Source organism: Euleptes europaea, chromosome 17 (genome assembly GCF_029931775.1).
Source record: "Euleptes europaea isolate rEulEur1 chromosome 17, rEulEur1.hap1, whole genome shotgun sequence".
Classification (NCBI taxonomy): domain Eukaryota; kingdom Metazoa; phylum Chordata; class Lepidosauria; order Squamata; family Sphaerodactylidae; genus Euleptes; species Euleptes europaea.
The window spans coordinates 27,216,531-27,244,238 of record NC_079328.1 but is presented as its reverse complement, the minus strand read 5'-3'; the positions used below and the strand labels follow the sequence as shown (position 1 = coordinate 27,244,238).

General features: G+C 45.6%; 1 protein-coding gene across 1 annotated transcript in view; it reads left to right on the top strand.

Moving 5' to 3' along the window:
* SLC12A3 (solute carrier family 12 member 3) overlaps positions 1-27,708 on the top strand; it is a 41,045-nt gene that overhangs the window by 11,141 nt on the left and 2,196 nt on the right. Inside the window, exons 8-24 of the mRNA XM_056862980.1 lie at positions 1,009-1,139; positions 2,558-2,642; positions 5,488-5,642; positions 8,435-8,542; positions 8,781-8,904; positions 9,704-9,805; positions 10,885-11,040; positions 12,745-12,844; positions 13,697-13,808; positions 14,518-14,658; positions 16,828-16,934; positions 17,764-17,846; positions 20,846-20,947; positions 21,589-21,700; positions 24,005-24,091; positions 25,255-25,390; positions 26,538-26,605. Of these exons, the coding sequence (XP_056718958.1) occupies positions 1,009-1,139; positions 2,558-2,642; positions 5,488-5,642; positions 8,435-8,542; positions 8,781-8,904; positions 9,704-9,805; positions 10,885-11,040; positions 12,745-12,844; positions 13,697-13,808; positions 14,518-14,658; positions 16,828-16,934; positions 17,764-17,846; positions 20,846-20,947; positions 21,589-21,700; positions 24,005-24,091; positions 25,255-25,390; positions 26,538-26,605 (1,909 nt within the window). The remainder of the gene's footprint in view (positions 1-1,008; positions 1,140-2,557; positions 2,643-5,487; positions 5,643-8,434; positions 8,543-8,780; positions 8,905-9,703; positions 9,806-10,884; positions 11,041-12,744; positions 12,845-13,696; positions 13,809-14,517; positions 14,659-16,827; positions 16,935-17,763; positions 17,847-20,845; positions 20,948-21,588; positions 21,701-24,004; positions 24,092-25,254; positions 25,391-26,537; positions 26,606-27,708) is intronic.

The window sequence follows — 27,708 nt, the reverse complement described above, 5'->3', positions numbered from 1 at the left end:
AAGTATCAGAACTATCATGGGACCTACCTATCCTTACATGATCCCCACTTCCTCTAGTGGCAAGAAGTTCCAGCGTCAGCACTTAGGTTGGTTCCTTAGCAGGAGAGAGCAAGAAGAATTGAGGGCATTTTTATAGTATTTGTTTTACTTACAGCTAGAACACAGGTGGAGGCATGTAGGCACTCCTACAAAACAACAGATCCACTACCCCAAATCAGATCCCCTGGCACAGAGAGAGAGAGGGATGGAGAGAGAAAGAGACTATACCCCAAAATGCTTCAACCAACTTTTAGCTGTTTCTATTTGCTCCTCTCTTTACCAAAATCTGAACTAGTTTTGTTCACAGACACTTGCCTGCCCTATCCCTTCAGCTGGGGTGGGGGTCACCTCCTCCAAGCCCTGGTGGGTTCTTGGACAGACCCAATCCCAACCTGTTTTCATAGGTCCTTTATGCATGGGTACTTTGACTGAAGTTCACCCCCGGACTAACTTGGTTGTTCCTTGGAGTTATGCATGAGATGACCTCACATCCAGCCCTCGCAACTTCTGGGTCTTCCCAATGCTGTTATAACCTGATTCTTCGATCTCCCCTGAGATCAGCCCAGGTCAAATTGTCTTCATCTCCATGCATAATCCAAAGCACGGGAGAGTGGAGCTGTCAGTGTGTGTGACATTTTTCTCACAGTAAACACTACAGCCAATTACAAAGCAGTGTTTTAAAGGGGCAGGAACTCAGACACTTCCTGATTTTTGCTGCTTTACTCTGGAAACCCCAGGACTTTCTCCAGGATGAACAACAACATGATAACATTTTTAGGATTTGGACAGAAAAGAGAGGGTCAAGAGAGCATCGAACCACAGGTAAAACTCCCATGCATAAAAGACCTTAGTTTAAAGAAAAAGAGGAGGGGGTGGTGGTGGTGAAACCTTGCCAATATATTGAGGAAAATATTGTGGAAAAGTATGGTTACCCTGAATTGGCTACAAAAAGAAACTCTTCTGTTTCAGCGGACATATTTGCTCAGAACTTCGTGCCACACTGGCGAGGGCCCGATGGCAGCTTTTTTGGTTTGTTTTCCATCTTTTTCCCATCCGCTACTGGCATCTTGGCAGGAGCCAACATTTCAGGTGATTTGAAGGTAGGAGTTGCTGGCGGGGGCCCGCAGGGAAAGGAGGGGTGGTGTACAAGGTGGGGTCTCCTGACCTCCCACTGGAAGTACTGGCTATAGTCATTCACACAGCAAACCATGGAAGGGAAGGAAGGTCAAACAAGCCAGATGTCTGCTATTTCTGACACGCACAGCTGGACCTTGATGTAGATGGCTTCCACCCATTATTTGATAAATATATCTGTTTATAACGAGGGGACCGACAAGGATTTGCAGAGGGCATCTAATTTCTCCTTCACCACTATTTCCTCTTTCCCTTCTCTGAAAGTCCCATAGCCTCTCCTCTTTAACTGCTTCCTTCTATCCTTCCCACGTTCCAGTCAACCTACCTTTATCCGCAGCCCTGACTTTCGCTTTCTTCCCTTCCCTCTTCCAGCAGCCTCTCCCTGGGAAAACTATGGACCAGTTGTGTGGTACTTGCCACATCTGTGTAGTGGAGAACCTGCAAGGACCTGCAGGTGGCTCCTAATTTCCCCATATACACTTCCCCACACGATTTCCTTTTCCCTCTCTCCTGGCAACCCCCATATCCTCACTGTTTCCTCTCTCCTTCTCACTAGAGTTTTAGGCATGGAGCCTGAGGAGGGTGGGGTTTGGGGAGGGGAGGGACTTCAATGCCATAGAGTCCAGTTGCCAAAGCAGCCATTTTCTCCAGGTAAACTGAACTCTATGGCAGGAGATCAGTTATAATAGCAGGAGATCTTCAGCTAGTACCTGGAGGTTGGCAACCCTGCCTTCTCACCCACCAACCAGTGTACCTTTTATCTCCACCCCATCTTCAGCTAGAGCCAGGATGGTTTAGTGGTTAAGAGTAGCAGACTCTAATCTGGAGAACCAGGTTCAGTTCCCCAGTCCTCCACATGAAACCTGCTGGGTGACCTTGGGCCAGTCACAGTTCTCTCAGAACTCTCTCGGCCCATGCAAAGGCAGGCAGTGTCAAACCACCTCCAAACGTCTCTTGCCTTGAAAACCTTATGGGGGTCACCATAAATCAAAACCACACACACACCCCTTCTGCAATATTTATTATTTATTTACTTCATTGATACCCCCCACCTACACAGTGAGGATCCAAAGCAAGCTGACATCATTCCCCTCTTCTCCATTTTACCCTCACAACAACCCTGTGAGAGGATAGGCTGAGAGGATAAGTAATTGGCCCAAGGTCACCCAGTGAGCTTCCATGGCAAAATGGAGATTTGAACCTGGATCTCCCAGATTCTAGTCTGAAGTCTAACCACTACACCACACTGGCTTTCATGGAAGGGCTGCTGTTGAACAGCCAGGCATGGGTGAGTCATGCAAGTTCAGGTGGTAGCAAGCCACCTGGTGGTTGATGCCAGTCCTGAGTCTAAACCTTTCTAAATCTCATTTATTCCTTCGGGCAGGATCCTGCTATAGCTATTCCTAAAGGTACTCTCATGGCTATTTTCTGGACGACAATATCATATCTGGTTATTTCTGCTACAATTGGTAAGCAACAGATGCACCTCTGATTTAATTTATGTTCTTAGAGTCTTGAAGCCAATATTTTGATTGGCAAAATGTCCTTTCTCTCTCCAGGCTACATAATCACCAGACGATAGACAAAAATTTCTTCTTTGTGGTCTCTCTCCTGATGTAGGCTCTTTCTGTCACTCCGTCCTCTCTCTCTCTCTCTCTCTCTCTCTCTCTCTCTCTCTCTCTCTCTCTCTCTCTCTCTCTCTCTCTCTCTCTCTCTCTCTCTCTCTCTCTTTCCTCCTCTCTCTCTCTCTCTCTCTCTCTTTCCTCCCCCCCCTCTCTCTCTCTCTTTCCTCCCCCCCCCCTCTCTCTCTCTTTCCTCCCCTCTCTCTCCCTCTCTCTGTCTCTCTGTCTCTCTGTCTCTCTGTCTCTCTCTCTCTCTCTTTCCTCCCCTCTCTCTCCCTCTCTCTGTCTCTCTGTGTCTCTCTCTCTGTCTCTCTCTCTGTCTCTCTCTCTCTCTCCCTGAATCTCCTGCTTCTTACATGTACTCTTTGGAAGAGAGGCTTATTTACTTTCGCCAAACTTGTACTCCGTCCAGGAGTGGAAAGAGCTGCTGTACCTGGTTTGGAGAACTGTGCTTCACTATGAGTTCTGTAGGGTGCTGTCTGTGGTGCTGAACCTTTATAATTCTCTAAGGATGTTTACACCGTTTATTTAAAAAAATATTTAATTTTTATCCCATCATTCCTTGAAAGAACTCACCTAGCACAAATTGTTCCCACCCCTTTTGTCCTCAGAACAACCCTGGGAGGTAGGTTGTGTGTGTAAAGTGCCGTTGAGTTGCAGCCGACTTACGGTGACCCCTTATGGGGTTTTCAAGGCAAGTGATTAACAGAGGCGGTTTGCCATTGCCTGCCTCTGCATAGCAACCCTGGTATTCCTTGGTGGTTTCCCATCCTAATACTAACCAGGTATGACCCTGCTTATCTTCCAAGATCTGATGAGATCGGGCTATACCAAGCTGCCTTCCCTCAGGTAGTAGGTTAGACTGAAAACTACTGACTGGCCTTAGGCCGCTCATTACGTTTTGTGCCTAAGTGGGCATTTGCACTCCAGTGTCCTTGATCTATGCCCAACACTGTAACCACGGCACTCCACTGACCATCATACTGGTGAGGACCCTGAATTTGAGAGTTTCTGGCTGCATGTACTTCACCTATGCACATAAAAGTTGTATGTACATACACAGGGTCTGTTCCAGCCTTTGGTGAACTTGTGACATTTGGGGGACTGGCAGGCGGAACCCTGCTTTCATCTCCCAAATATTCGTTCAGTGGGAGTTAATGCATTCCAAGCACAGCCATTAACTTAAAATGCTACAAAGCATGCACAGCTGTACTGGGAAAGTTATTCAAAAGTATTTAAAATTGCAGGTAGCCACACTGCTTCACAGACAAATTCCGAACGTGAAAATCGTGTGTTGTACCTTTTATTAGAATCTTCTAATTGACATAAAAAGAGGGGGCTTTGCTTACAGGAGACTTGCCCTCTATTCGCTGGGTAATATTACTCTATTTGACTTCCATTTACTCTTTACCTAAGTCCATGCCTTAGGTTAAGCTCCAGCTATGTTAATGAAACCCTGACTTGGATGGCCCAGGATAGCCTGATCTCATCAGATCTCAGAAGCTAAGCAGGGTCAGCCCTGGTTAGTATTTGGATGGGAGACCACCAAGGAATACCAGGGTTGCTGTGCAAAGGAAGGCACTGGCAAACCACCTCTGTTTGTATCCTGCCATGAAAACCCTAAAAGGGGTCGCCGTAAGTCGGCTGCAACTTGAAGGCACTTCACACACACGCACACACACATGTTAATGAAAGGACCACCTTTATTTGGACGCCTGTTTTGGTGCTGATAAGACACTTGACTAACTGCCACCACTTTGATTCACAAAGGGAGAATACAGTTTTTGAGCCAGCTTGAAAATCTTCTTTGCACCCAACACATCTAATCCAATTTCACCTGCAGCATATCCTGTATTCCATTTTAAGACCATAGTCTTTTATGCATGGCTGTTTCACTCGTCATCACCCCTCCAATGACTTCAGGTCTTCTGGCTGATTATGCATGTCGTTTCCAAATGTCAGAGATCACCTCAGTCCCCCCTGCGTTCTCCCATGTTTTCAGGGACTTGTTTTAGCTTGAATTTGAAAATGCAGGCAAAATGTAGGGAAACTCAGGGGGTGAGGTGACCTCTGATGGCCGGAAATGGCATACATAATCAACACAAAGACCCGAAGTCATCGGAGGGGTGACGGGGAGTGAAACAGCTGTGCATAAAAGACCCACAAGTTCAAACTCAGGGCTTTACCACCATGCTTGAAGACAACATCTTCCAGATTGATGAAGAGTTCTAGAGAACTCAAAAACTTGCAGAATGTTCTGAGATGTTTTTGTTTGTTTCCATGTAAGGTATTGCACTTTAAAAAAAAAAATCTAAAGTGCTTATTTGAAAACGCAGAGTGTAGGATGAGTAAGAAAGAAGAAGGAAATAATCCTAAACTATTCTTTCCTGTGGCGCAGAGTGGTATCTGCAGTACTGCAGTCAAAAGCTTTACTCATGACCTGAGTTCGATCCCGACGGAAGTCGGTTTCAGGTAGCCGGCTCAAGGTTGACTCAGCCTTCCATCCTTCTGAGGTCGGTCAAATGAGTACCTAGTTTGCTGGGGGTAAAGGGAAGATGACTGGGGAAGGCACTGGCAAACCACCCCGTAAAACAAAGTTTGCCTAGGAAACGTCGGGATGTGACGTCACCCCATGGGTCAGGAATGACCCGGTGCTTGCACAGGGGACCTTTATCTTTTTATTCTTTCCTAGGTGCTTGCGTGGTCCGAGATGCATCTGGAAATGTGAATGATACCCTTTTTGTTGGCTCTGTGGGCTGTACAGGACTCACCTGTGACTATGGTTGGAACTTCACAGAGTGTGCCCAAACCCAGAGCTGTCGCTATGGGCTCATGAATTATTACCAGGTATCAGTATGATGGGATTGGGGTAGAACAGCATCTCGTATTTGCTCTTGTCTATTGGAAGATCTGGACTTGGGGACTTGAGGGTAGGGCTGTCAAAAAAAAAATTCGGTACAGTTCGGATTTGGCCGAATTTGGCCCTTGTGGGTTCGGTACATGCCGAAGTCCGAACTCCCCCACTTCGGATCCGTTCAATTCGGCGGGAATTCAAAGTTCGGAAAAAAAATTCAGCCGAATAAAGCCATTAAAAACACAATCGCGCCTTTCCGCGGCTCTGGGGGGGGCATTTTTGGGCTTAGAGGTCCCAAACTTTCAGCAGAGCTTCAAAGGACGTATATTGAAAGACTCCCCAAGTTTTGTAAAGATTAGGTCAGGGGGGGCTAAGATATGGGCCCTGAAAGGCCCCCCCCTTAATGTGTATCTCTCAGCAGAGCTTGCCGCCCAAGCACAAAGCTCCCAGCCCCGACAAACAGCTGATGAGAGCAAGGGCGGGGCAGGTGCTAAGAACTTTGCAAAGCAACACAACTGAAAAGCAACACCTTTGCAAACATGCAAAGGGCGGGGCAGGTGTGAAGAATTTTGCAAAACAATACAACTGTAAAGCAACACAAGCACGCAATGCAACACCTTTGCAACAGTGCAAAGCAACACCTGACACCTGGGAGTTTGCATACCATGGAAAGGGACAGAGGCAGCTAGCTATGCATAATGAGCAGGAGGGGGTGGAATTTCTCCTTTTGCATTGGACTTGGGACCAGGCAGATGCATTCTTTAAGTCACCATTTGAAAACCAGTTTTGAGCAAGCATCAAAATAACCTAACTGATCTTATGAATGAGGAAAAACCTGAAGAATAAAAATGAAGCCCCCCCTCAAACCAGGGAAAGAGAGACTGGAGGGGGAACACACACCCCAGGCAGAACCGGCAAAAGCCCCCTTTGGCTTCCCCCCCCCCACCCACAGAAACTGCTCCCTCCCCACACACACACACACACACAGAAAAGAAAAATAATAGATTAAAGCCCCCAAAGGGGTCTTACTGTGGCTGTCTTCTGTTCCAGCAGGAGGGGCTGGGAGGCTGGGTAATCCAATATGATTCCATTTGTATCCAATATAAGATCCATATGTATGCATCTCTCGAGGGTGATCCATTCATCCCAATAGGGAAAAGGGGAAAGCCCATATCTCGGGGGGCCCTGACCCAATGTTTACAAAACTTGGGTGGTCTCTTAAAAAGCCTTGACTGAAGCTCCGCTGAAAGTTTGGGGTCGGCACACCCAAAAATGCGCCCCCTGCAGCCACGGAAAGAGAAAAGGGGGGGAGCCGATATTTCAGCCCCCACTGAACCCATCTTTACAAAACTTGGGTGGTCTCTTAAGAGGGATTCTCTGAAGCTATGATAAAAGTTTGGGGGCTGCACCCCCAAAAAAGCGCCCCCTGCAGCCACGAAAATGGAAAAGGGGGGAGAGGAAAAAGGGGTGGAGCCCATATCTCGGGACCCCCTGACCCAATGTTTACAAAACTTGGGGGGTATCTTAAGAAGCCTTGTCTGATGCTCCGCTGAAAGTTTGGGGTCGGCACACCCAAAAATGCGCCCTCTGCAGCCATGGAAAGAAAAAGGGGGGGAGCCCATATCTCGGGACCCCCTGACCCAATGTTTACAAAACTTGGGTGGTCTCTTAAGAAAACTTGTCTGAATATCCCCTGAAAGTTTGGGGTCTGTACCCCAAAAAATGCGCCCCCTGCAGCCACGGAAAGGAGTGAATGTGCACAAGCACCCCCTCACACACACATGAGGATTCCCCTCTCTCTCTCTCTTTCCCCGGCCGGCCGCACATCAGCTGATTCCTCCAGTACTCAATCCTGACTGATTGGCCAGAAGAAGACCCAGCTTGGCCACCGATTGGCTGGGGGAGGAGAATGCTGCTTACTGAAGGTTATGCTGCTTACTGACGGCCCCGAATTGGCCGAATTTATTCGCGAACTCCCGAACTCGCTGAATTCGGCCCCCCCGGTTGCCCGCCAGTTTTGAGTTCGGTTCCTCCCGAACTAAAAACCGCCAAATCAAGGGAAATTCGGCTGATTTTCAGTTCGGGCCGAACCGAATTGACAGCCCTACTTGAGGGACAAAGTTAGTGCCTTTCTACTTAAAATGACTGTAGTCAAGGATCTGAACCTACGAGATTTGGGCTGGCATCCCTGATGAATTGTGCACACTTTTTGGATCCATGGCTGCTGGTTGCTCCTCTGTTGTCTCAGAGAATCACATTCTTCAGAAAGGACTGGGGAGGGCAAAACCAGTGCCTGGCAATGCCAAAGGAAGAGGGACTGATAAAGTCCCTCTACTGAACTATCTGGTTAATTCTTGTTCTGATATGCACATAGGAAGTTACCTTACAATGTAGCTGACGTATAATCTAGTATTGTGAAGTCAGACAAGTAGCAGCTCTCCAAGGCCATAGACCAAGATCTTTCACAGCCCTGCTTCCAGCCCTGCTTCCTGGAGATGCCATGAACTGAGCCTGGCACCTTCTGCATGTGCATCCTACACCCTAATAGCCATAAGTGAATATTCTCCTATAAGCATATGGCTGCCATCTACTCCTATAGGGAATAGGATAACTCTGCAATGAGGGATGCTATTGTGATGGAAGCAAAGCTTTCCCTTTCTCATGAGACTAGGTGTCCTGGCCTTCATTGATAGGAATGCATGTGGCAGATGTGTCCTCATGCATCTCTATGCACCTTGTGTATCTTGCAAATGTGACCTGTTGTTTGTTGCTTTACCCCCCATAGACCATGAGCATGGTGTCTGGGTTTGCACCCCTTATCACAGCTGGAATCTTCGGGGCCACCCTCTCTTCTGCTTTGGCCTGCCTTGTTTCAGCACCCAAAGTCTTCCAGGTGAGATTGTGACATTCACAATTCTTTTGCTCTCTCGGATTTATCTGTCTTAGCAAATGTCAGGCAGGGGTAACAGTCCTGTGCAAAAGGGACTGAATTTGCACCTTGGTGGCCATTCTTCAGGCCCTAGCAGAGACACATGTCCTTTTATGTTTGCCTTCCCCTGGAATCATTGAGCTGGAACTCAGATTACTAGCCAATGACATCACTAGTGACAAAATGATCTTCTCTCCAACAGTGCCTGTGCAAGGATCAACTCTATCCTGTCATTGGCTTTTTTGGGAAAGGGTATGGAAAAAACAATGAACCTATCAGGGGTTACATGCTGACCTACATTATTGCCATTGGTTTTATTCTCATTGGTAAGTTCTTAGGGATAATAGACCACTGGGTAGAATTCAATTGGGGTATGGTAGACACTGAGCCCCATGGCACAGAGTGGTAAGCTGCAGTACCGCAGTCCAAGCTCTGCTTATGACCTGAGTTCAATCCCAATGGAAGTTGGTTTCAGGTAGCTGGCTCAAGGTTGACTCAGCCTTCTATCCTTCCGAGGTCGGTAAAATGAGTACCCAGCTTGCTGGGGGTAAAGGAGAGATGACTGGGGAAGGCACTGGCAAACCACCCTGTAAACAAAGTCTGCCTAGTAAACGTCGGGATGTGACGTCACCCCATGGGTCAGGAATGACCCGGTCCTTCTCAGGGGACCTTTACCTTTATGGTAGATACTGATTGATGAGGGGTTTGAAAAAATTTGGACTAACCCCCATCCCTTGAGAGCCAGTGTGGTATAGTGGTTAAGAGCAGTGGTTTGGAGTGGTGGACTCTAATCTGGAGAACTGGGTTTGATTCCCCACTCCTCCACATGAGCGGCGGACGCTAATCTGGTGAACCAGGTTGGTTTCCCCACTCCTCCCCATGAAGCCAGCTGGGTGACCTTGGGCTAGTCACAGCTCTCGTAGAGCTCTCTTAGCCCCACCTACCTCACAGGGTGTCTGTTGTGGGAAGGTGATTGGAAGCTGGTTTGATTCTTCTTTAAGTGGTAGAGAAAGTCAGCATATAAAAACCAACTCTTCTTCTTTGACCCCTAAATTCATTTTTATTCTGTACTTTGAATAACTTAAGAAAATTAACCAGTCATCTCTCTCTTCCCAATCCCTGCAGCGGAACTGAATGCCATTGCCCCCATCATTTCCAATTTCTTCTTGTGTTCCTATTCTCTCATCAACTTCAGCTGCTTCCACGCCTCCATTACAAACTCACCAGGTGAGAATGTGCATAGCTGTACTTAGGAGCTGAGTTTAACCCATCAGATCAGACCCAGGGCAGTTGCAAGGATATAAGTTTCACAAAGCCAGGGAGGACCTAACTAATGTGGCTTGTGGGCCCTGGCTTGGATCCAGGGATATGCAAGTGGAAACACAAACGGACTTAAGCACAGTTCTGCTTGCACAAGATTTAGAGCAACACCTAATGCTTTCCGACTTATATACTATAGTGTCCAAAACTTGGTAGTGCAAGATCTTGTGCAAGCAGCAAAGCAAGTGGCTACTACAGGTTTTCCCCCCTTTCATTTCCATTTGCTCAAGAGCTCTAGTGCAAGCGGAAATTTTGCTCTGGATGTCACCCCCATGTATCAAGACAGAGCCTTTCAGTTGGTACAAGACCTGGTTATCTTCTTGGGTCCCCTTGATAATGACTGTCACCCAAGGATAATGCAACTCTGAGTGGGGTGCCTCCTCCATGTGTGGAATGTTTTTCTCAACTGTCTCGCCAGCTTTCGCCTTGCTCCAGGCCACCTTTCTATGATGCAGGGATCATCTCCTTTGGATAATTTTTGTTTCTAAAAATGAAGTGTCATACAAATGGGCATGGAGTCGGGGTCACTGGGTGTGTATTGTGGGGAGGTAGTTGTGAATTTCCTGCATTGTGCAGGGGGTTAGACTAGATGACCCTGGGGGTCCCTTCCAGCTCTATGATTCTATGCATGAATAAGCGCAGATGAGATCAAGTCAAGAGAGAACAGAGTTGCACTGATTCTGAGCAGCCCCATATTCATGGGCAGGATGTGGAATGGTATGGTACAGCCCAATCTCTTCAGATCTTGGAAGCTGAGCAGGGTTGGGACGTGGATGAGGGACCACCAAGGAAGACTCTGCAGGGGAAGGACCTCTGCTGCTCACTTGCCTTGAAAGCCCCTTGCTGGGGTCACCATAAGTCTGCTGTGACTTGTGGGCACTGGAGGTAGTTGTGAATTTCCTGCATTGTGCTGGAGGTTGGACTAGATGACCCTGGTGGTCCTTTCCAACTCTATGATTCTAATCTCCTGTGCTTCGTCCATACAGGTTGGAGGCCCTCATTTCGGTATTACAGCAAGTGGGCAGCTCTGTTTGGTGCCGTTGTGTCTGTGGTCATTATGTTTCTGCTGACGTGGTGGGCAGCCCTGATCGCCATTGGAATTGTGGTTTTCTTGCTGGGATATGTTCTGTACAAGAAGCCTGGTATGTAACTGGCCTCAGCAGCTCAGACATTGGGTTTGGGGAAATGGAAAAGACTGCCCAAGAGCAATGGGTTCCTTTCATGGTCACAAGAGCGGATGATGGAGAACACTATTCTAACATGGCACAAATCATCAAGGGACTGGTTTTAGGGTGAAAGGGCTGAAATAAATGTTCTCAGTGAAGAGATGGTTCCATTGATTGGTTATGATTCCATTGCTTGGGAACTGCTCTTGCACAGAACATAAGAAAGGCCATGCTGGATCTGACCAAGGTCCATCAAGTCCAGCAGTCTGTTCACTCAGTGGGCAACCAGGTGCCTCCAAGAAGCCCACAAACAAGACGACTGCAGCAGCATTGTCCTGCCTGTGATCCAAAGCACCTGATATATTAGGCATGCTCCTCTGATCCTGGAGAGAATAGGTTTGCATCATGACTGGTATTCATTTTGACTAGTAGCCATGAATACCCCTCTCCTCTACGAACATGTCCACTCCCCTCTTAAAGCCTTCCATCACCACATCCTGGGGCAGGGAGTTCCACAATTTAACTATGTATTGTGTGAAGAAATACTTCCTTTAATCTGTTTTGAATCTCTCACCCTCCAGCTTCAGCAGATGACCCTCGTTCTGGTATTATGAGAGAGGGAGAAAAGCTTCTCCCTGTCCACTCTCTCCATACCATGCATAATTTTATAGACCTTTATCATGTCTCCCCTTAACCGTCTTCTCTCCAAGCTAAAGAACCCTAAGTGTTTTAACCGCTCCTCATAGGGCAGTTGCTCTAGTCCCCTGATCATTTTGGTTGCTCTTTTCTGCACTTTCCTTATGTTATGTTCTTAATTGCTCTTGCAGAAACTTCATCCATGTAATCCAGGGGGAGGGGCTGTAGATCATTGGTAGAGCATCTGCTTTGCATGCAGGAGGTTCCATGTTCAATCCCCAGTATCTCCAGTTGGAAGGATCAGGTAGAGGGTGATATGAAAGACCTCCGTTTCAGACCCTGTCGAGCTGCTGCCAGTTAGAGTAAACAATCCTGAACTTGATGGACCAATGATCTCACTCAGTATACAGAAGCTTCATGTGCCCATGTGAAATCTTCCACTAATAAATTTTGGGTTTCTCTAACATAATGTTTTAAGTGGATTTGGAATGATTCCCACAGAAATGTAGACACAGGAGAAAATGTTACACTGGAACTAAAATTCATGTAGTTATTTTCAAGGGAGGACCATATGCAGCAACCAACATTAATATTTTGGGTAGCCTTCATGAACCCATGGGAAGATTCTTAATTGCTGCCCAATGCACTAAGGGGTCTCCAGGCCTGGCAAGTAGAAAGAGTTTCCATACAGGCCTGAGGTGTCCCGGCCCACAATATCTACAAATAGCTTGTCAGGCAAAGTTAGATCCATGCTCAGTTAGATCCATGTCCCTGATTCAACTTCAGTGTGTTCTCAAATGCGGTCCTAGCTTGTGTTGTTAGCTAATGAATGTGGGAAGGGCACTGCAGAAAACAAGTATGAGTGTGTTATATTTATGACTGCTGCAGGCAACATGACCCTGACATATATGAAGTGTGTGAAGTCCATCAGCCCAAAGCTTCATATCATACCAAATTGATTCACATTCACAATTAGAGCTACTTTAACTAGAGTTAAGACAAAATGATTGAAAGGATCCCAACAATCTATCTGTCTTTCTGTAGAAGTGAACTGGGGCTCCTCAGTCCAGGCAGGTACCTACAACATGGCCCTGAACTATTCTGTGGGACTCAACGAAGTCGATGAGCACATTAAAAATTACAGGTAAGCAAGTCTAATGCACTGAAGATAAAGACTGTTGCCAGGGGCTCTGGCAAGAGTCCCCAGTTCCTGTGCTAATCCTAACCCTTGCAAACCAAATAAATTTCTGGCTTGACCACGGAGGCATTTCAGCAACACCACTGCAAAGAAAGGGCAGATTGGCCATCTACTATATCGGGGGAAATAAGCCTGGTGGCTAAGGTTGCCAACTCCAGCCTTGGACATTCCATGGAGATTTGGGGGTGGAGCCTGGGGAGGGTGGAGTTTGGAGAGGGGAGAGACTTCAACAGGGATGTAATGTCATAGGATCCAATCTCCAAGCTACCATTTCTGCTAGGGGAACTTCAACTGATCAGTTGCAATTCTGGGAGATCTCCAGCCCCCACCTGGAAGTTGGAAACCCTACTGGTGGGTAGGGTTGCCAGGTCCCTCTTTGGAGGTTTTTGGGGTGGAGCCTGAGAAGGGCGGGGTTTGGGGAGGGGAGGGACTTCATTGCCATAGAGTCCAATTGCCAAAGCAGCCATTTTCTCCAGGAGAACTGATCGCTATCGGCTAGAGATTGGTTGTAATAGCAGGAGATCTCCAGCTAGTACCTGGAGGTTGGCAACCCTACTGTCGGGCCACTGCCCGAAGCCTCTCCCACCCCCGGGGTGGGGCCAGCAAGGAGGAGCATGATGGCACCTGATTTTGGCATGCCAGATTTGTTCCGCGAGGAGAAGCATGAGTATGGCAACAACTGGGTTCAGCTGCCCTGAACATTGCACCTGGGGTGGCTGCCTCGCCTTGCCTCATGGTAGGGCCATGAGGCTTTATTCAGTTCATCACATGTACAGCTGCTGTTTGTTTCTTCGCCAGGCCTCAATGTTTGGTCCTCACTGGCCCTCCCAGTTTCCGGCCAGCACTGGTGGATTTCGTAGGCACCTTCACCAAAAACCTGAGCCTTATGATCTGTGGGAATGTGTTAATTGTGAGTATTTATTGCCTATCTAACATTGCAGCAAAGATAGCTCAGGATATTGATTACTCGTTTAGAATAGGAATATCAGGTCCCTCTTTGCTACCGGTCAGAGGTTTTTGGGGCGGAGCCTGAGCAGGGCGGGGTTTGGGGAGGGGAGGGACTTCAATGCCATAGGGTCCAATTGCCAAAGCTGCCATTTTCTCCAGGTGAATGGATCTCGTTCTTCAAAATCCTAAATTTTAGAAACAGAATAACACATTGCACTCTCATTTCAGAAGTTATAGTTTGCCTTCCTTGCTGAGACTCCAGGGAGATTACACAATGTAACCATGCAACAGAAACAGTATAGGATGCATAATAAACACTTCAATAAGACTGGAGTATAAAGTTAGAAAACAATGCAATAAAAACAGTTTAAAACATGAGATTAAAAAAGGCAAAAACTGGATTACAGAAATTAGAAAACAATGCAGTTAAAAACAAGGAAGTCATACAATAGTGTCATAAACTACAGCGTTGCCCCTTTGTAAAAGCAGCTGGAATTTGGGGTGGAAGAGACAAAGTATAGAATCCTGAGTATGATCCTCATTCTTAATTCCACTATATGTGGGCAGGAACAAGATACTGGTCCAAACTGGGTAAGTCGAGGGCGATGTAAATCTAGAAAAGCCCAAATGTCAAAGCCATGCTCTGGCACCTTTTTCCTGCTTCGTCACAGGGACCGTGGAAACAGAAGTTGTCTGAGCTCAAGCTCACGTCGAGGGGCCATACCAAGTGGCTCACCACGAGGAAGATCAAGGCTTTCTATACTGATGTCTTAGCTGAGGACTTGAGAACTGGGGCACAAATACTAATGCAGGTAAAATAACAAAATGGGACACCGTAATGCCAAGGACATGCAGTTGGCTTAAATCTGTAACTGCTAGGCTGAGAAATCCTGAAATGGTTCTTGCAAATGTTCAGTATTCCCACTGGAAATTATTACATACTGGAAGCTGGTAAACTGGTTTGATTCTCCTTAAAAGGTAGAGAAAGGCAGCATATAAAAACCAACTACTACTTCTCCTCTTCTTCTTCTCTGTGTTACTTTGGTAATCTAGACAACATGTCTGTTTTTGGAAAGCCATTTTTATCATGCCTGTATTCTTGATGGGGGAGGAGGATTGTAAAGGTGCAATGAATTACTTGTGGGTGCATGTGGTTGAAAAGGTTTTATTCCCAAAGCACAGCACTCTTAGATCCAACTGATCTCTGGTGGACTGTTGCTACCTGGAGAACATTACCTATATGTGACATGAATGGGCCAGTCCCAGGTCTCTCCTGCCAGAGCTCACACATATCTGTGTCTGTGTGTAGGATAGGAGAAGGACCCATGTGTCTGTGTGTAGGATAGGAGAAGGACCTTCTTTACCTTAGAATAAGTCCCAGCAAATTCCTTGGCTCCACAAGGCAGCTGCCTCCCCCACAGCTGGATACTCGGTAGGGCAAACTGAAGTTTGGGAGGGTGGGGGAGATGAACACAGAAAGTTTCTCAGAGTACGCCTCCAGTTTTAAAATATTTATTCAGAGCAGGCCGAAGGGAAACTCAGAACACAGAGACAAAATAAAATCCACTTTCTAGCAACTTTCAAATGTGCACAACTTTTCTGGTTTTTTATGTCTCCCTCAGGAGACTGCCAGGCATTGTATGGGAGAAAGCTGACAGAGCTGACCAAAAGCAAGCAGAAGCTGACCAAAAGCCCCCCTGCTTGCTAGACAATATTTCAAGGGTTCCATGGGAAGGAAGGGGTTTACCTTTGACTTCAGAAAGGGTGCGTGTGTGTGTGGGGGTATGAAACAGGTCTCTCATAAAAAGTGCAGACCAATGGACTCTTTACAAGTGTTTGTTCTGTACCCAGCTCTTCTGGAGTTTTGTTCAAAGCTATGAATTTTCTGGGTTCTTCTGGTCCAGTGAGGCAGAGGAATGCCAGGATTGGCTCTTTTATTTGGGGGAATGATGTTCTGGGGAAGAAGCAAATGGGCACCAGGAAACCCATTGGCAAAGTCTATGGTGCCCACAGACACCACATTGGGGATCACTGTTCTACTTAGACAACTATGTAGGTGTCAGACCTTGGATGCTTACACCAAGTGACTTGCCTTAGTTCCAGAAATGACATTTTGGCCAGCTAAGATCCTTCTCGATCAAAGGAAGACTGAACTCTCCCTAGAAGCTAAAATGACCAAACTGAGGCTATCATACTTTGGTCACGTGATGAGAAGACAAGAGTCACTAGAAAAGACAATAATGCTAGGAAAAATGGAAGGCAGCAGGAAAAGAGGAAACCCAACATGAGATGGATTGACTCAATAAAGGAAGCCACGGCCCTCAGTTTGCAAGACCTCAGCAAGGCTTAGGACATTTTGGAGGACATTTATTCATAGAATTGCCATAAGTCAAAAGCGACTTGATAGCACACATACAAGATTCTCACATAAAATCCATCTTTTTTTTATAGCAAAAGGGGTGTTTCCCCATCATAAGGATGAGCCTTATGAATATATATACAGAGTCAGGCCATTGGTCCACCTTGCTCAATATCTTCTGCTTTGTCTGATAGCAACAATTCCAAGGGTTCAGGCATAGAACAGTCTTTGCCAATGCCTGTTACTGGAGATCCTTTAAACTGGAGATGGCAGGGATTGAACCTGGGTCCATTAACATGCAACCAAGCTACTGAGCTATGGCCCTGGTGAATTCATTGCTCACCTGAACTAGGGGCAGCCTAGTTCATAGCTCATGCTCATAGTTGCTATATCAACTACTTAATTCAGTTAAGCACAGATGAAGCCAGTAAGATCCTTGGTCTTTATCATACAGTTCTGATGTAATATTTGATATTCAAAGGAAAGCTTCATTAAGTGCTCTTATCCAACTCAAAAGCAGTAGTTCTATGCCATCCCTTGCTCAAAACTAACAAAAATAGTAATGTTAATGAGTGTAAAAATGTGTGTGTGTGTTTTAAGTCCTTCTGTTTCTTTGATAAAGGCTACCGGTCTTGGGAAAATGAAACCCAATGTCTTAGTGATTGGATACAAGAAAAATTGGCAAGTGGCTCATCCCCAAACAGTGGAAGATTACGTTGGGATTCTGCAGTAAGTTGGCTTCCTTATAATCTGTTAAAGTGAATCTGCAGTTTTGACTGTCTTAAATCTAATTCTCAGCCTTTATCTTAGCTGTATCATGTCAGGATGCTGGTGAGGCTCATATGCTTGAATGTTTCCACTATTTATAGAATTTTTAAAAAATCCCTGCACTTAGAAAACTAAGATGTCAGGAAGGAAGCTCTGTTATAATTCCACTACCTGACATGCTAGTTATCTATGCAGAGGGAGCTTTTGTAAAGAGGAATCTTCATTCATGTGACTCCCAATCTATGGTTCTAAGTGATAAAGCCTAAATAAAGATGAGAACTAGGAGATTGTTGTTAAACCTGCTGTTACATGTCATGCATCATGTTTTCTTTTCTTGTGTTGCTGCAGGCCTATCATTAGTCTTTTTGTTACATGGTAAAGCCATCATGTGAATTTTTAAGTTCATTAATTCATTCATTTTCTTGCAATTAAGGCCCCTTTCCTTGTCTCACTCCTTCCTCCTTCCTCCTTCTGCCCCATTATACCAGCTCATATGCTATTCTAGTGATGAGGTTTTCTCCTCAACTTGCTTTGTCATTCTGTATCTCACTCTCTTTGCACTCATCTGTCTATATAGTCTGTTTTATTATGTTGTTCCTCCAAGAAATTTAGGACAGCATAGATTATTCGTCCGTCTGCCTTTTATCCTTTTTTTTTTGCCATCAAGTCACAATTGACTTATGGTGACTCCATAGGGTTTTCAAGGCAAGAGATGTTTGGAGGTGGTTTGCCATTGCCTGCCTCTGCTTCATGATCCTGTTATTTCTTGTTGTCTCCCCTTCCCTTCTAGTGATGCTTTTGACTTCAAGTATGGCGTGTGCATGATGAGGATGAAAGAAGGGCTAAATATTTCCAGACTGATGCAAGCTCATAGTAAGTACTTCTTGTGGTCCATTTCTCCTGGGGCTGGGTTCTGATTAGAGTCAGATTAATGAATGGTCTGTTTTCATGAGCAGCTGCTGTTTTGCAAAGAAGAAACAAAGCCATGGGGAAACAAATGGCCCGTGGAGCAATAAAAAGAGGTTGTTCCCATTGAAAATATACATACACTTTGCACCCATACCTACCAAGAACTGCCAGGGGCCCATCAGAAGAATTTCTGGAAGGTGGTGCTGTTTATCTGATTGCTGTAGTGGTCTAAGTGATTGCTACAAAGCTAGAAAGATAGGTCTTTTATGCATGGCTGTTTCACTTGCCAGCACCCCTCCGATAATTTTGGGTCTTTGTATTGATTATGCATGCTTTTTCCAGCCACCAGAGGTAGCCTCGCTCTCCCCCTGCATTTCCCCAGGTTTTGCTCCTGTCTTCAGAGACCTGTTTTATTTCGGTGTTGAAAACACAAACAAAATGTGGGGAAAGGCAGGGGGAGAGTGAGGTCGGAAACGGCATGCATAATCAACACAAAGACCAGAAGTCATTGGAGGGGTGAAACAGCCATGCATAAAAGACCGTAGCTGAACTGGGGAAGATTTCTGCCTGAGGGTGGCTACCAATCGGAGGGTAATGGGATAAATGGACCACTGTTCTGACTTGATATAACATGGCTATATTTAATATTGCTTAGCGTCAAGGCACAATCAAAAACACAAGTGGAATACGCTGTCACCCCCCCCCCTACCAAATAGCTGAAGTATAAATGAGTCCCTTGTGTGGGGAAAAAATCAGTCTGCTTATTAATTGCAAAGTGTCATCTCTCTCTTTCACATACGTTTATCATTTCCTCTTTTCCAGTTAACCCAGTTTTTGACCCAGTAGAAGATCCCCAGAAGAACGGTGATGCCCCTGCAGCAATAAGCACACGTCAGTTCTAAGCAGGTTTCTCTTTGTGGAGCACAAATGTTCATCTTCCAATTAATTGTGCAATTAGCGGAGCCTCCTGTGTGGAGCAGCTGATTGAGGGTGGCACAAGAGATCTGTCATCAGTGTCTCCTACGTTTTATCTTTAAAAATACAAGTGGCAAGGGAGAAGGAGTGGGGTAGTGAAACTGGATTGAGGTCATGGGTGGAGTTAACCTTTCCAATCCACTGCTGTGTTGATTTAAACTGTACCCTCATCACACACATACATCCTACTATTTCCTCTGCAGGAGGAAGCATACAAGTACTTGTCTAGTAGGGGAAAGTCCGTGGCTCAGCAACAGAGTATATGCTTTGCATGCGTGAGATTCCAAGTTCAATCCATTCACATCTTCAGTGTAGGGTTGCCAACCTCCAGGTAATAGCTGGAGATCTCCTGCTAGAACAACTGATATCCAGCCGATAGAGATCAGTTCACCTGGAGAAAATGGCCGCCTTGGCAATTGGACTTTATGGCATTGAAGTCCCTCTCCTTCCCAAACCCCGCCCTCCTCAGGCTCTACGCCCCAAATCTCCAGGTATTTCCCAACCCGGAGATGGCAACTCTAGTCAGAATGTCATGGACCAGCACGCAGACTCCTCCTCGTCAGACGAAAAAGCCAAAGACTCAGAGGAGGAGGGAGTTGAGCTAGGGTTGCCAGGTCCCTCTTTGCCATCAACGGGAGGTTTTTTGGGCAGAGCCTGAGGAGGGCGGGGTTTGGGGAGGGACTTCAATTGCCAAAGCAGCCATTTTCTCCAGATGAACTGATTTCTATCAGCTGGAGATCAGTTGTAATAGCAGGAGAGCTCCTGCCACCACCTGGAGGTTGACAACCCTAAACTGAGCACCTGCTACCACCACAGAATGAGGTAGCTTGGACTCTTCCAGGACCCCCCCCCCTTTGGTGTGCAGGAGGAGGCCCAAGATTCTGAGTTAGCCTGTTCACCCTGGGAAACAGCCTTATCTTCGGACTCAGACTTGGACCCTGAACCCTCCACCCCAGGGCCTGCTGCTGAACCACAGGTCTCACCCAAGTACCAACTCTCCAAGGCCTGAACCACCTCAGTCCCATCACGGCACTTGCTGCTGTAATCAGGCACAGTACCTTTAAGTACTGGTAGCCTGCTCCTGGAGGGGAGGACGTTCCTACTCCTTGCAGTAGTATTTAAGGCCTCAGTTCACCCACAGCCTTAACTGGAGCAATGGCTGTGATATACTGTTGGCTTTAGCCCCTGACTTTACTCCTGAACCTTATCCTTGAGCCAGACACAGAATAGACAAATACTGGGCTACCAGAAGGGACAGTGACTCAGTGGTAGAGCATCTGCTCAGCATGCAGAAAGTCTCAGGTTCAATTCCCAGTATCTCAGAGATAGTTAAAAGGATCAGGTGGTAGGTGATGGGAAAGACGTCTGCTTAAGACCCTGGAGGATGCTACTGGTCTGAGTAGATGATAATGAACTTGATGGACCAATGGTCTGATAAGATTCATGTAGAACCTACATGAATCGAGCCTGGTATAACCTAACTTGGTATAAGACAGCTTTATATATTTATATCCCCCTCACACCTTGGGACAAAGAGTAGTTTTCTGTGGTGAGGGAAATTGAAATTGAGAAAATGACATGGAGAAAGGGTTAACTTCCCACAATCCAGTCTGAATCAGGGCTCCCAAAGCTGCTTTTTCATCTGACCTCTCAGTCTTGCAATATTTTGTCTCAAGTGTTAAGGTCTCAGAGACTAGGCTTTCTTTGAAATTAAGAGGTGCAGATTCAGAGATTTTGTTCATTCTGTTACTGGTAAAACTGCCAGCTTCCATCTAAAGGCATATCGATAATATAAATGGCCTTATCATGTACCAGTTTAACTGTGTCACTATTCTGAACTGTATAGAGTGACAGTCAGACATCTCTGCGTAGCCAATAGGCTCATTTCGTTGCCTGAGCAAATTGTAATATCACTACATGGGTTGCTTCAGAAATCTTGGGGATGATTTCTTTATCATGCAACAAGGTTTTTTTCCCTGCGTTTCTAGTGGATCCTGATGCTCTGGTAGCAGAACAGCAGGCAAGCACTATTTTCCAGGTGGAGCAGGGAAAGAAAACCATTGACATCTACTGGCTATTTGATGATGGAGGTAATTTTGGTTCCCAATAAGACTCTGAAAACTTTTTCACTTCGAGGATTGCATTCAAGCATGCCAAGTACATGCATGCCCAATATTTACCCATTTTTTACCATTAAACTTTATTATGGTCCACGGCCAGCCCAAAAACAGGTACAGGGGATTAACAAAAGGAATAAGATGAGTATATAACCGAACTCATGTAGCAACTGCCAACAAACATGGTATATACCAAACACAAACTGCAGGATAAAAATAACCGATAAACCGATAAACCAATTTACAATTTGAAATTCTTCTTGACAAATACTAAAAATTTAAATCCTACCCAAAAACTTTAAAACTCTATGTCAAAAGGCCCTTTTTACCAATATTTACCCTGTTTATATATAGGACAGGGGTAAGAGTGTATTGCTGACTCACAGAGGTATTGAAGTCAGGGTATTTTCATGCTTTATTGCTTCATTCTGATGTTTCTGTCAAGTGATCCACAGCAAAAGCAGCCAAGAATTCTCTTTTTAACCATATAGGGTACAACTAATGCCCATGTTTCTAGGGAGAGTCTTACAGATGACTCCCTTTCAGACTTTTCATAGTTATTTGGGTTGTTGTTTTTTAATTAAAAAACTCTCCCATGCTCTCCCATTTTGCAGGTCTGACACTCTTGATCCCATACCTCCTTGGCCGCAAGAAGAGGTGGGGGAAATGCAAGATTCGGGTGTTTGTTGGTGGGCAGATCAACAGGATGGATGAAGAGAGGAAGGCGTAAGTTTTTTGCCAGTTCTTCTAGGTGATATGGCTAGAATTCTGGAATAATTCAAAGTCACTTCTGTTCCGTTTCCCTGTATAAGGGAAAGGCTTGGTCCATAGTCAACCTCTGTGTGTTTGGAAGGAAACTTTCAATAAATGTTCATAGAGCTTTGGGTAAGATCAAAAATATCCAAGGTCCCTAATTAATATGTGCAAGATACTTGAGGAAGCACATGAAGTGTGCTGAGGACCTAGGAGATCAAGCTCATGGCAAACTGAGGGCGGAGTGAGATACAGGTACTCTGTTATTCAGCAAGAACAGGCCTTCTAGTTGTTCAGTCCAGCAAACAACTCAGCCCAGAAGCTTTTATAGGGATCAAGGAGTATCACCTGACCATCTCTGGCCTATAGATGTAAGGAGGCTTCTTTTATTGATTTTGCCAGACACACAAACCCTACATTTTCTTCTGTGTACCAGAGGTGGACAGTGGTGCACCGGCTGAATCACTGTCTGATTTGGCTCAGTTCAAGATCTAATACAACTCATGCCCCCAAAGTTTTAAACATCTCTTTATGTCTACGTAAAAAATATTCAATAGATCATGGAGGCAAATCACCCTGTAAAACATAGTCCGCCTAGTAAACGTTGTGATGAGGGGAGACATGATAGAGGTCTATAAAATTATGCATGGTTTGGAGAGAGTGGACAGGGAGAGGTTTTTCTCCCTCTCCCATAATACTAGAACACGGGGTCATCTGCTAAAGCTGGAGGGTGAGAGATTCAAAACAGAAAAAAGGAAGTATTTTTTCACACAACGCATAGTTAAATTGTGGAACTCCCTGCCCCAGGATGTGGTGATGGCTGCCAGCTTGGAGGGCTTTAAGAGGGGAGTGGACATATTCATGGAGGAGAGGGGCATTCATGGCTGTTAGTTAAAATGGATATTAGTCATGCTGCATACCTATTAGGAGCATGCCTATTATTCTGGGTGCGGTGGAACACAGGCAGGATGGTGCTGCTGCACTCATCTTGTTAGTGGCTTCCTAGAGGCACCTGGTTGGCCACTGTGTGAACAGACTGCTGGACTTGATGGGCCTTGGTCTGATCCAGCAGGGCCATTCTTATGTTCTTATGTTCCCCATGGGTCAGTCACGACCTGGTGCTTCCACAGGGACTACCTTTACCTTTATTATATGAACTTATTTTTCAATATCCAGGAATTATTTTTAGAAATTCATGTTTAGATTTATAATAATAGTTATCTTAGATTAGATTTATAATAGCAGTTATTTTATAACCATTTATTCTCAATATTGTTTATCATCATTACTGTTATTGTCATATATCATATAGTATATCTTGTGTATATATTATTATTATTTTCCTTTGCAAAAAATGGACTATGTCTTTATTTGCTATTTTATACTTCCCTTTAAAACTTATTATTATTATTATTAAAGACATCTAATCTCTTAGCCCGTAACATCTAGATCCTTATGCTAGGAATTTTCATTCTGTGTCCTGGGAACCCTGATATCCTTCGAAATTTATTACTATTACTATTACATGGGCTAAGAGATTAGATATCTTTTGAGTTACCGCCCACACTCACAATTCTCAGCCAAACATTTATCTCTCACACAAAGAAAGATGTTTCCTGAGATTATAGAGAAGGTTTAGGGAAGGTGTCCCCAACATTTTGAGCCAGTGGGCACCTTTGGAATTCTGACACAGCATGGTGGGTGCCATGACAAAATAGCTGCCACAAAACGGCGGCTGCAGGAGGCAGAGCTGGCCACAAAATGATTGCCGTGGCTTAACTTCAGTCACACAGTGAAGATCTTTGTGCTGTGGTGGCAGCTGCTGCCAAAGCAATGTTATAAAATATCAGCAGAGCCAATCAGAAGCCTTGCTGGGCTAAACCCCTGTCTTGCCCCAGCCACTTCCTCAAGCACTTGTTGGTGGGCTCCAGAAAATACCATGGCACTCACAGTAGGGTTGCCAGATCCCTCTTTGCCACCGGCGGGAGGTTTGGGGGCAGAGCCTGAAGAGGGTGGGGTTTAGGGAGGGGAGGGATTTCAACACCATAGAGTCCGATTGCCAAAGCAGCCATTTTCTCCAGGTGAACTGATCTCTATCGGCTGGAGATCAGTTGTAATAGGAGGAGATCTCCAGCTAGTACCTGGAGGTTGGCCACCCTAACTCGCAGGCATCATGTCGGGGATGCCTGGTTTAGGGTGTGGAGAGTGGACATTCAAATATCAAAGTTGTATTATTAAACATGGGAAATCCTTTTCTCTACCTTTCCCCTTTTACAGAATAATTTCCCTGCTAAGCAAGTTCCGACTTGGATTCCATGAGGTTAACATCCTTCCAGATATCAATCAGAAACCTCAATCTGAACAGTAAATATGACTACAATAACTCTTTTGCTCGCTCATTTTTGTCTATAAACTTAGCTCCTTCTACATGTATATGCATTGTACAGTCAAGTACAATTGTGGCCCAAAGCAGAGGAGCAGGGAGGGCTTTTCTAGGAGTGTGGTTGTCATGTGGGCAAGCAGAGGTGTCAGGGAAGCTCACAAGTCTTTTGTTCTTGAGCAGAGGAATCTATTTGATTTCTATTCTGCTTTTGAACATTTTAAAATACTTTTTTTTTACCACATAGTACACACAAAGTGCAAAGAAAATAAAAATTTGCATGCTTAAAGATTTCTGTCTCTGTTATTAATACAGACCAATCGGTTCCTCTTGCCAGTCCTCGGCAACACTGAACTGCTGAACCTAAAAACCAATGGACAGCTTGGCTCGCAAATGTCTGGAGGATGGGGGCAACCCCTTTGTGAGCCCATAAAATTGAACCCCCTATCCCAAAGTTCACCAAATTTCGGTGTCCATTTAACAAGAGTCCCTTGCAGCCATGCTGCAAATAAGGGGACTTTACCCCCCAAAATCTCCCCATGGGAGCTTCAAAAAATCCCCATAGTCTATAATGGGCCCAAATTTCTCAGTAAACCCAGAAATAAAACCGAAATACAAATTTACCTCTATGGATATTCGGCTTATTTATTATTTATTTATTATTTATTCTGGGTTTACCCCCCAAAAAATCGGGCCCAATAAACCCGAACCTGAAATTTACCAGATTTTTTTTTTTTGCACAACCCTAGCTCCAAGTCATTCACTGAACTGATGACTACAACAGATGTGATGGATTAATCCCTCCTTAGTTCCCAGTGGGAATCCGCCCACAGAATGTGATCCTAAACTGTCAGGAAAAATGCGAACATGTTAACATTACAACTGAAACAGCCCCACCTGAAAATATCTTAACAAGAGTAAAGGACAGAATGATGTTCAGGGTCTCAATTAATAATTTGTGGGCAGAAGGTTTTTTTTTTTTTAATGGATCTATGCCAGCCCCCCATGGCTGACTGGGATCTACAGGGAATCAATGGTTCAACTTTACAGTAAATACAGGAATCTCCTGGGGAGGGAATAACCTTGGGAGGCTCTTTGTTACCAAGCGCAAATGGTTGCTCAGAGGAATCCATGGCTTTGTACACAGTGTGAAGAGATTTGATGATTTAATCGCTCCATTCAGACTTCATGATGGCTTCAAAGATGAGGCGGTGGTAAATGAGTTGAGACACGACTGTCCATGGAAGATTTCTGACGAGGAGGTCGCCAAAAACAAAGCTAAGGTTTGGGACCAATGCCAGATGGTTTACAGATGTTTACAGATGTTTGGGACCAATGCCGGATGGCTTACAGAAGATAAGGCTTGCCACCTTTTGGGCAGTCCCAGGGCCTCAATGCCTTTAGGGCTTCCGGAGGAAAGGCTGAAGTCCTGAAGAGCTAATGTGCTAAATCGGTGGTGGGCAAATAGGGTTGCCAGCTCCAGGTTGGGAAATACCTGGAGGTTTTTGGGGAGGAGTCTGAGGAGGCTGGGGTTTGGGGAGGGGAGGGGCTTCAATGCCACAGAGTCCAATGGCCAAAGCGGCCATTTCCTTCAGGTGAACTGATCTCTATTGGCTAGAGATCAGTTGTAATAGCAGGAGATCTGCAGCTAGTACCTGGAGGTTGGCAACCCTATCCATGCTAGACCTTAAACAACGGTAAAATGAGGAGCCAATCTAGCTCTTCTAAAAGTACTTCTGTCGAGGCAAAGCCCTAGACTAACCTGGAAACATTTATAGTCTTTCCAGATGACTACACAAGGCTGCAACATGTGGATCTGAGGTTTCCCTAGTGGCTCCTGCCACAGTGTGGAGTAGGAAAACCAGTATAGTGTGGTATACTGGTTAAGAGCGGTGGACTCTGGTGAATAGGGTTGCCAGCTCCGGGTTGGGAAATAACTGGAGATTTGGGGGGCAGAGCCTGAAGATGGCGGGGTTTGGGGAGGGGAGGGACTTCAGTGCCATAGAGTCCAATTGCCAAAGGGCCATTTTCTCCAGGTGAACTGATTTCTATCAGCTGGAGATCAGTTGTAATAGCAGGAGAGCTCCTGCTACCACCTGGAGGTTGACAACCCTAAGCTGAGCACCTGCTACCAGGGGAACTGATCTCTGTAGTCTGGAGATTAGTTGTAATTCTGGGTGATCTCCAGGTCCCACCTGGAAGTTGGCAACCCTGGGAGGAAAAGAAGTCGGTTTCGGGCCCAGCTAGCCACAACCCCAGGCAGCACTAGCAAGGGGAAGCTTCCCACTTCAGCTTCAGTACCTGAACTGTGTCTGTGTGGAATGTGAATATATTTCCAGAGATGCAAAAGAGGAAGCACCTGAACAAAAGTGTATCTGCATTATGCCAACCATGTTCTGTTGTAATTTCTGCCCTTTTTCCTTCCCTCAGTCCCTTCGGCAAGTGAGGATGAACGAAATCTTGCTGGATTACTCTCGGGATGCAGCTCTCATATTCATGTGAGTAACAGGGAGTTACAAATCAACCAGAGTGACAATAATTCCAGATAATTCCAATAATTCCATGTGAATTCATTATGGCAAAAATAAACGGGGGTCTAGCAGCACCTAAAAATCTAACAGAACTGGATTCCAGCACCAGCTTTTGCGGACTAGAGGCCACATCCTCAGATACAATCTCCTGTTTTATTTTCACCAGCTGAAATTTCACACTGTCCTTCAGGAAGCTTTTGTCACCCTCCAAGGAGAAGCCGTTTACGGAAATGTATTGCTCGGCTCACACCTGTATAATTCGTAACCCACCATGCTGAAAGCAGCATCTGATCGGCCCCCTCAGGAGCTTTGCAAGAATTCTCCGGTTTCTGCAGCCGCAGATGGGTGCTAGAAACAGCATGTTGACCAAGCACCAGCCACATGTGGGGGGGGGGGGCTGCCTTTAGTGTGGCAGGTAATGATGGATATTTAGGCTTATGGTACACCAAATGCCACAGCTGCAGCAAGTTAAATATCAACACAGCAATATATATAGGTGTGGACTAAATTGAGGCTGTCGTACTTTGCTCACATTATGAGAAGACAAGAGTCACTGGAAAAGACAATCATGCTAGGAAAAGTTGAAGGCAGCAGGAAAAGAGGAAGAGCCAACAAGAGATGGATTGACTCTTATAAAGGAAGCCATGGCCCTCAATTTGCAAGATCTGAGCAAGGCTGTTAAGGACAGGACATTTTGGAGGACATTGATTCATTGGTTGCCATGAGTCGGAAGTGACTTGACAGCACTTAGCACACTCACATGAACAAGGATGAAGGAAAACAAGTGGCAGGCTGGTTGCTTGCCCAAGAGCCCCCTGATACAGGCTTGTGCCTGCCCTCTGTCCTCATGTTTCTAGGATTCCAGGATAACAGGAGACAGGCATGCATGTGCTATCTTTGGGCTTTGAACATTGGGTACATTAAACCACTATTTATGTTCTTATGTTCCTATGCCCTGGCCTAGATTCCCTGCCAGGGGTTGTTTCTCATTTCTACATATCTCTGGACACTGTCCTTATGGTATTGTTTCCAGCTCCTTCTAACATCTCCAGAAACCTCTTACATACTTT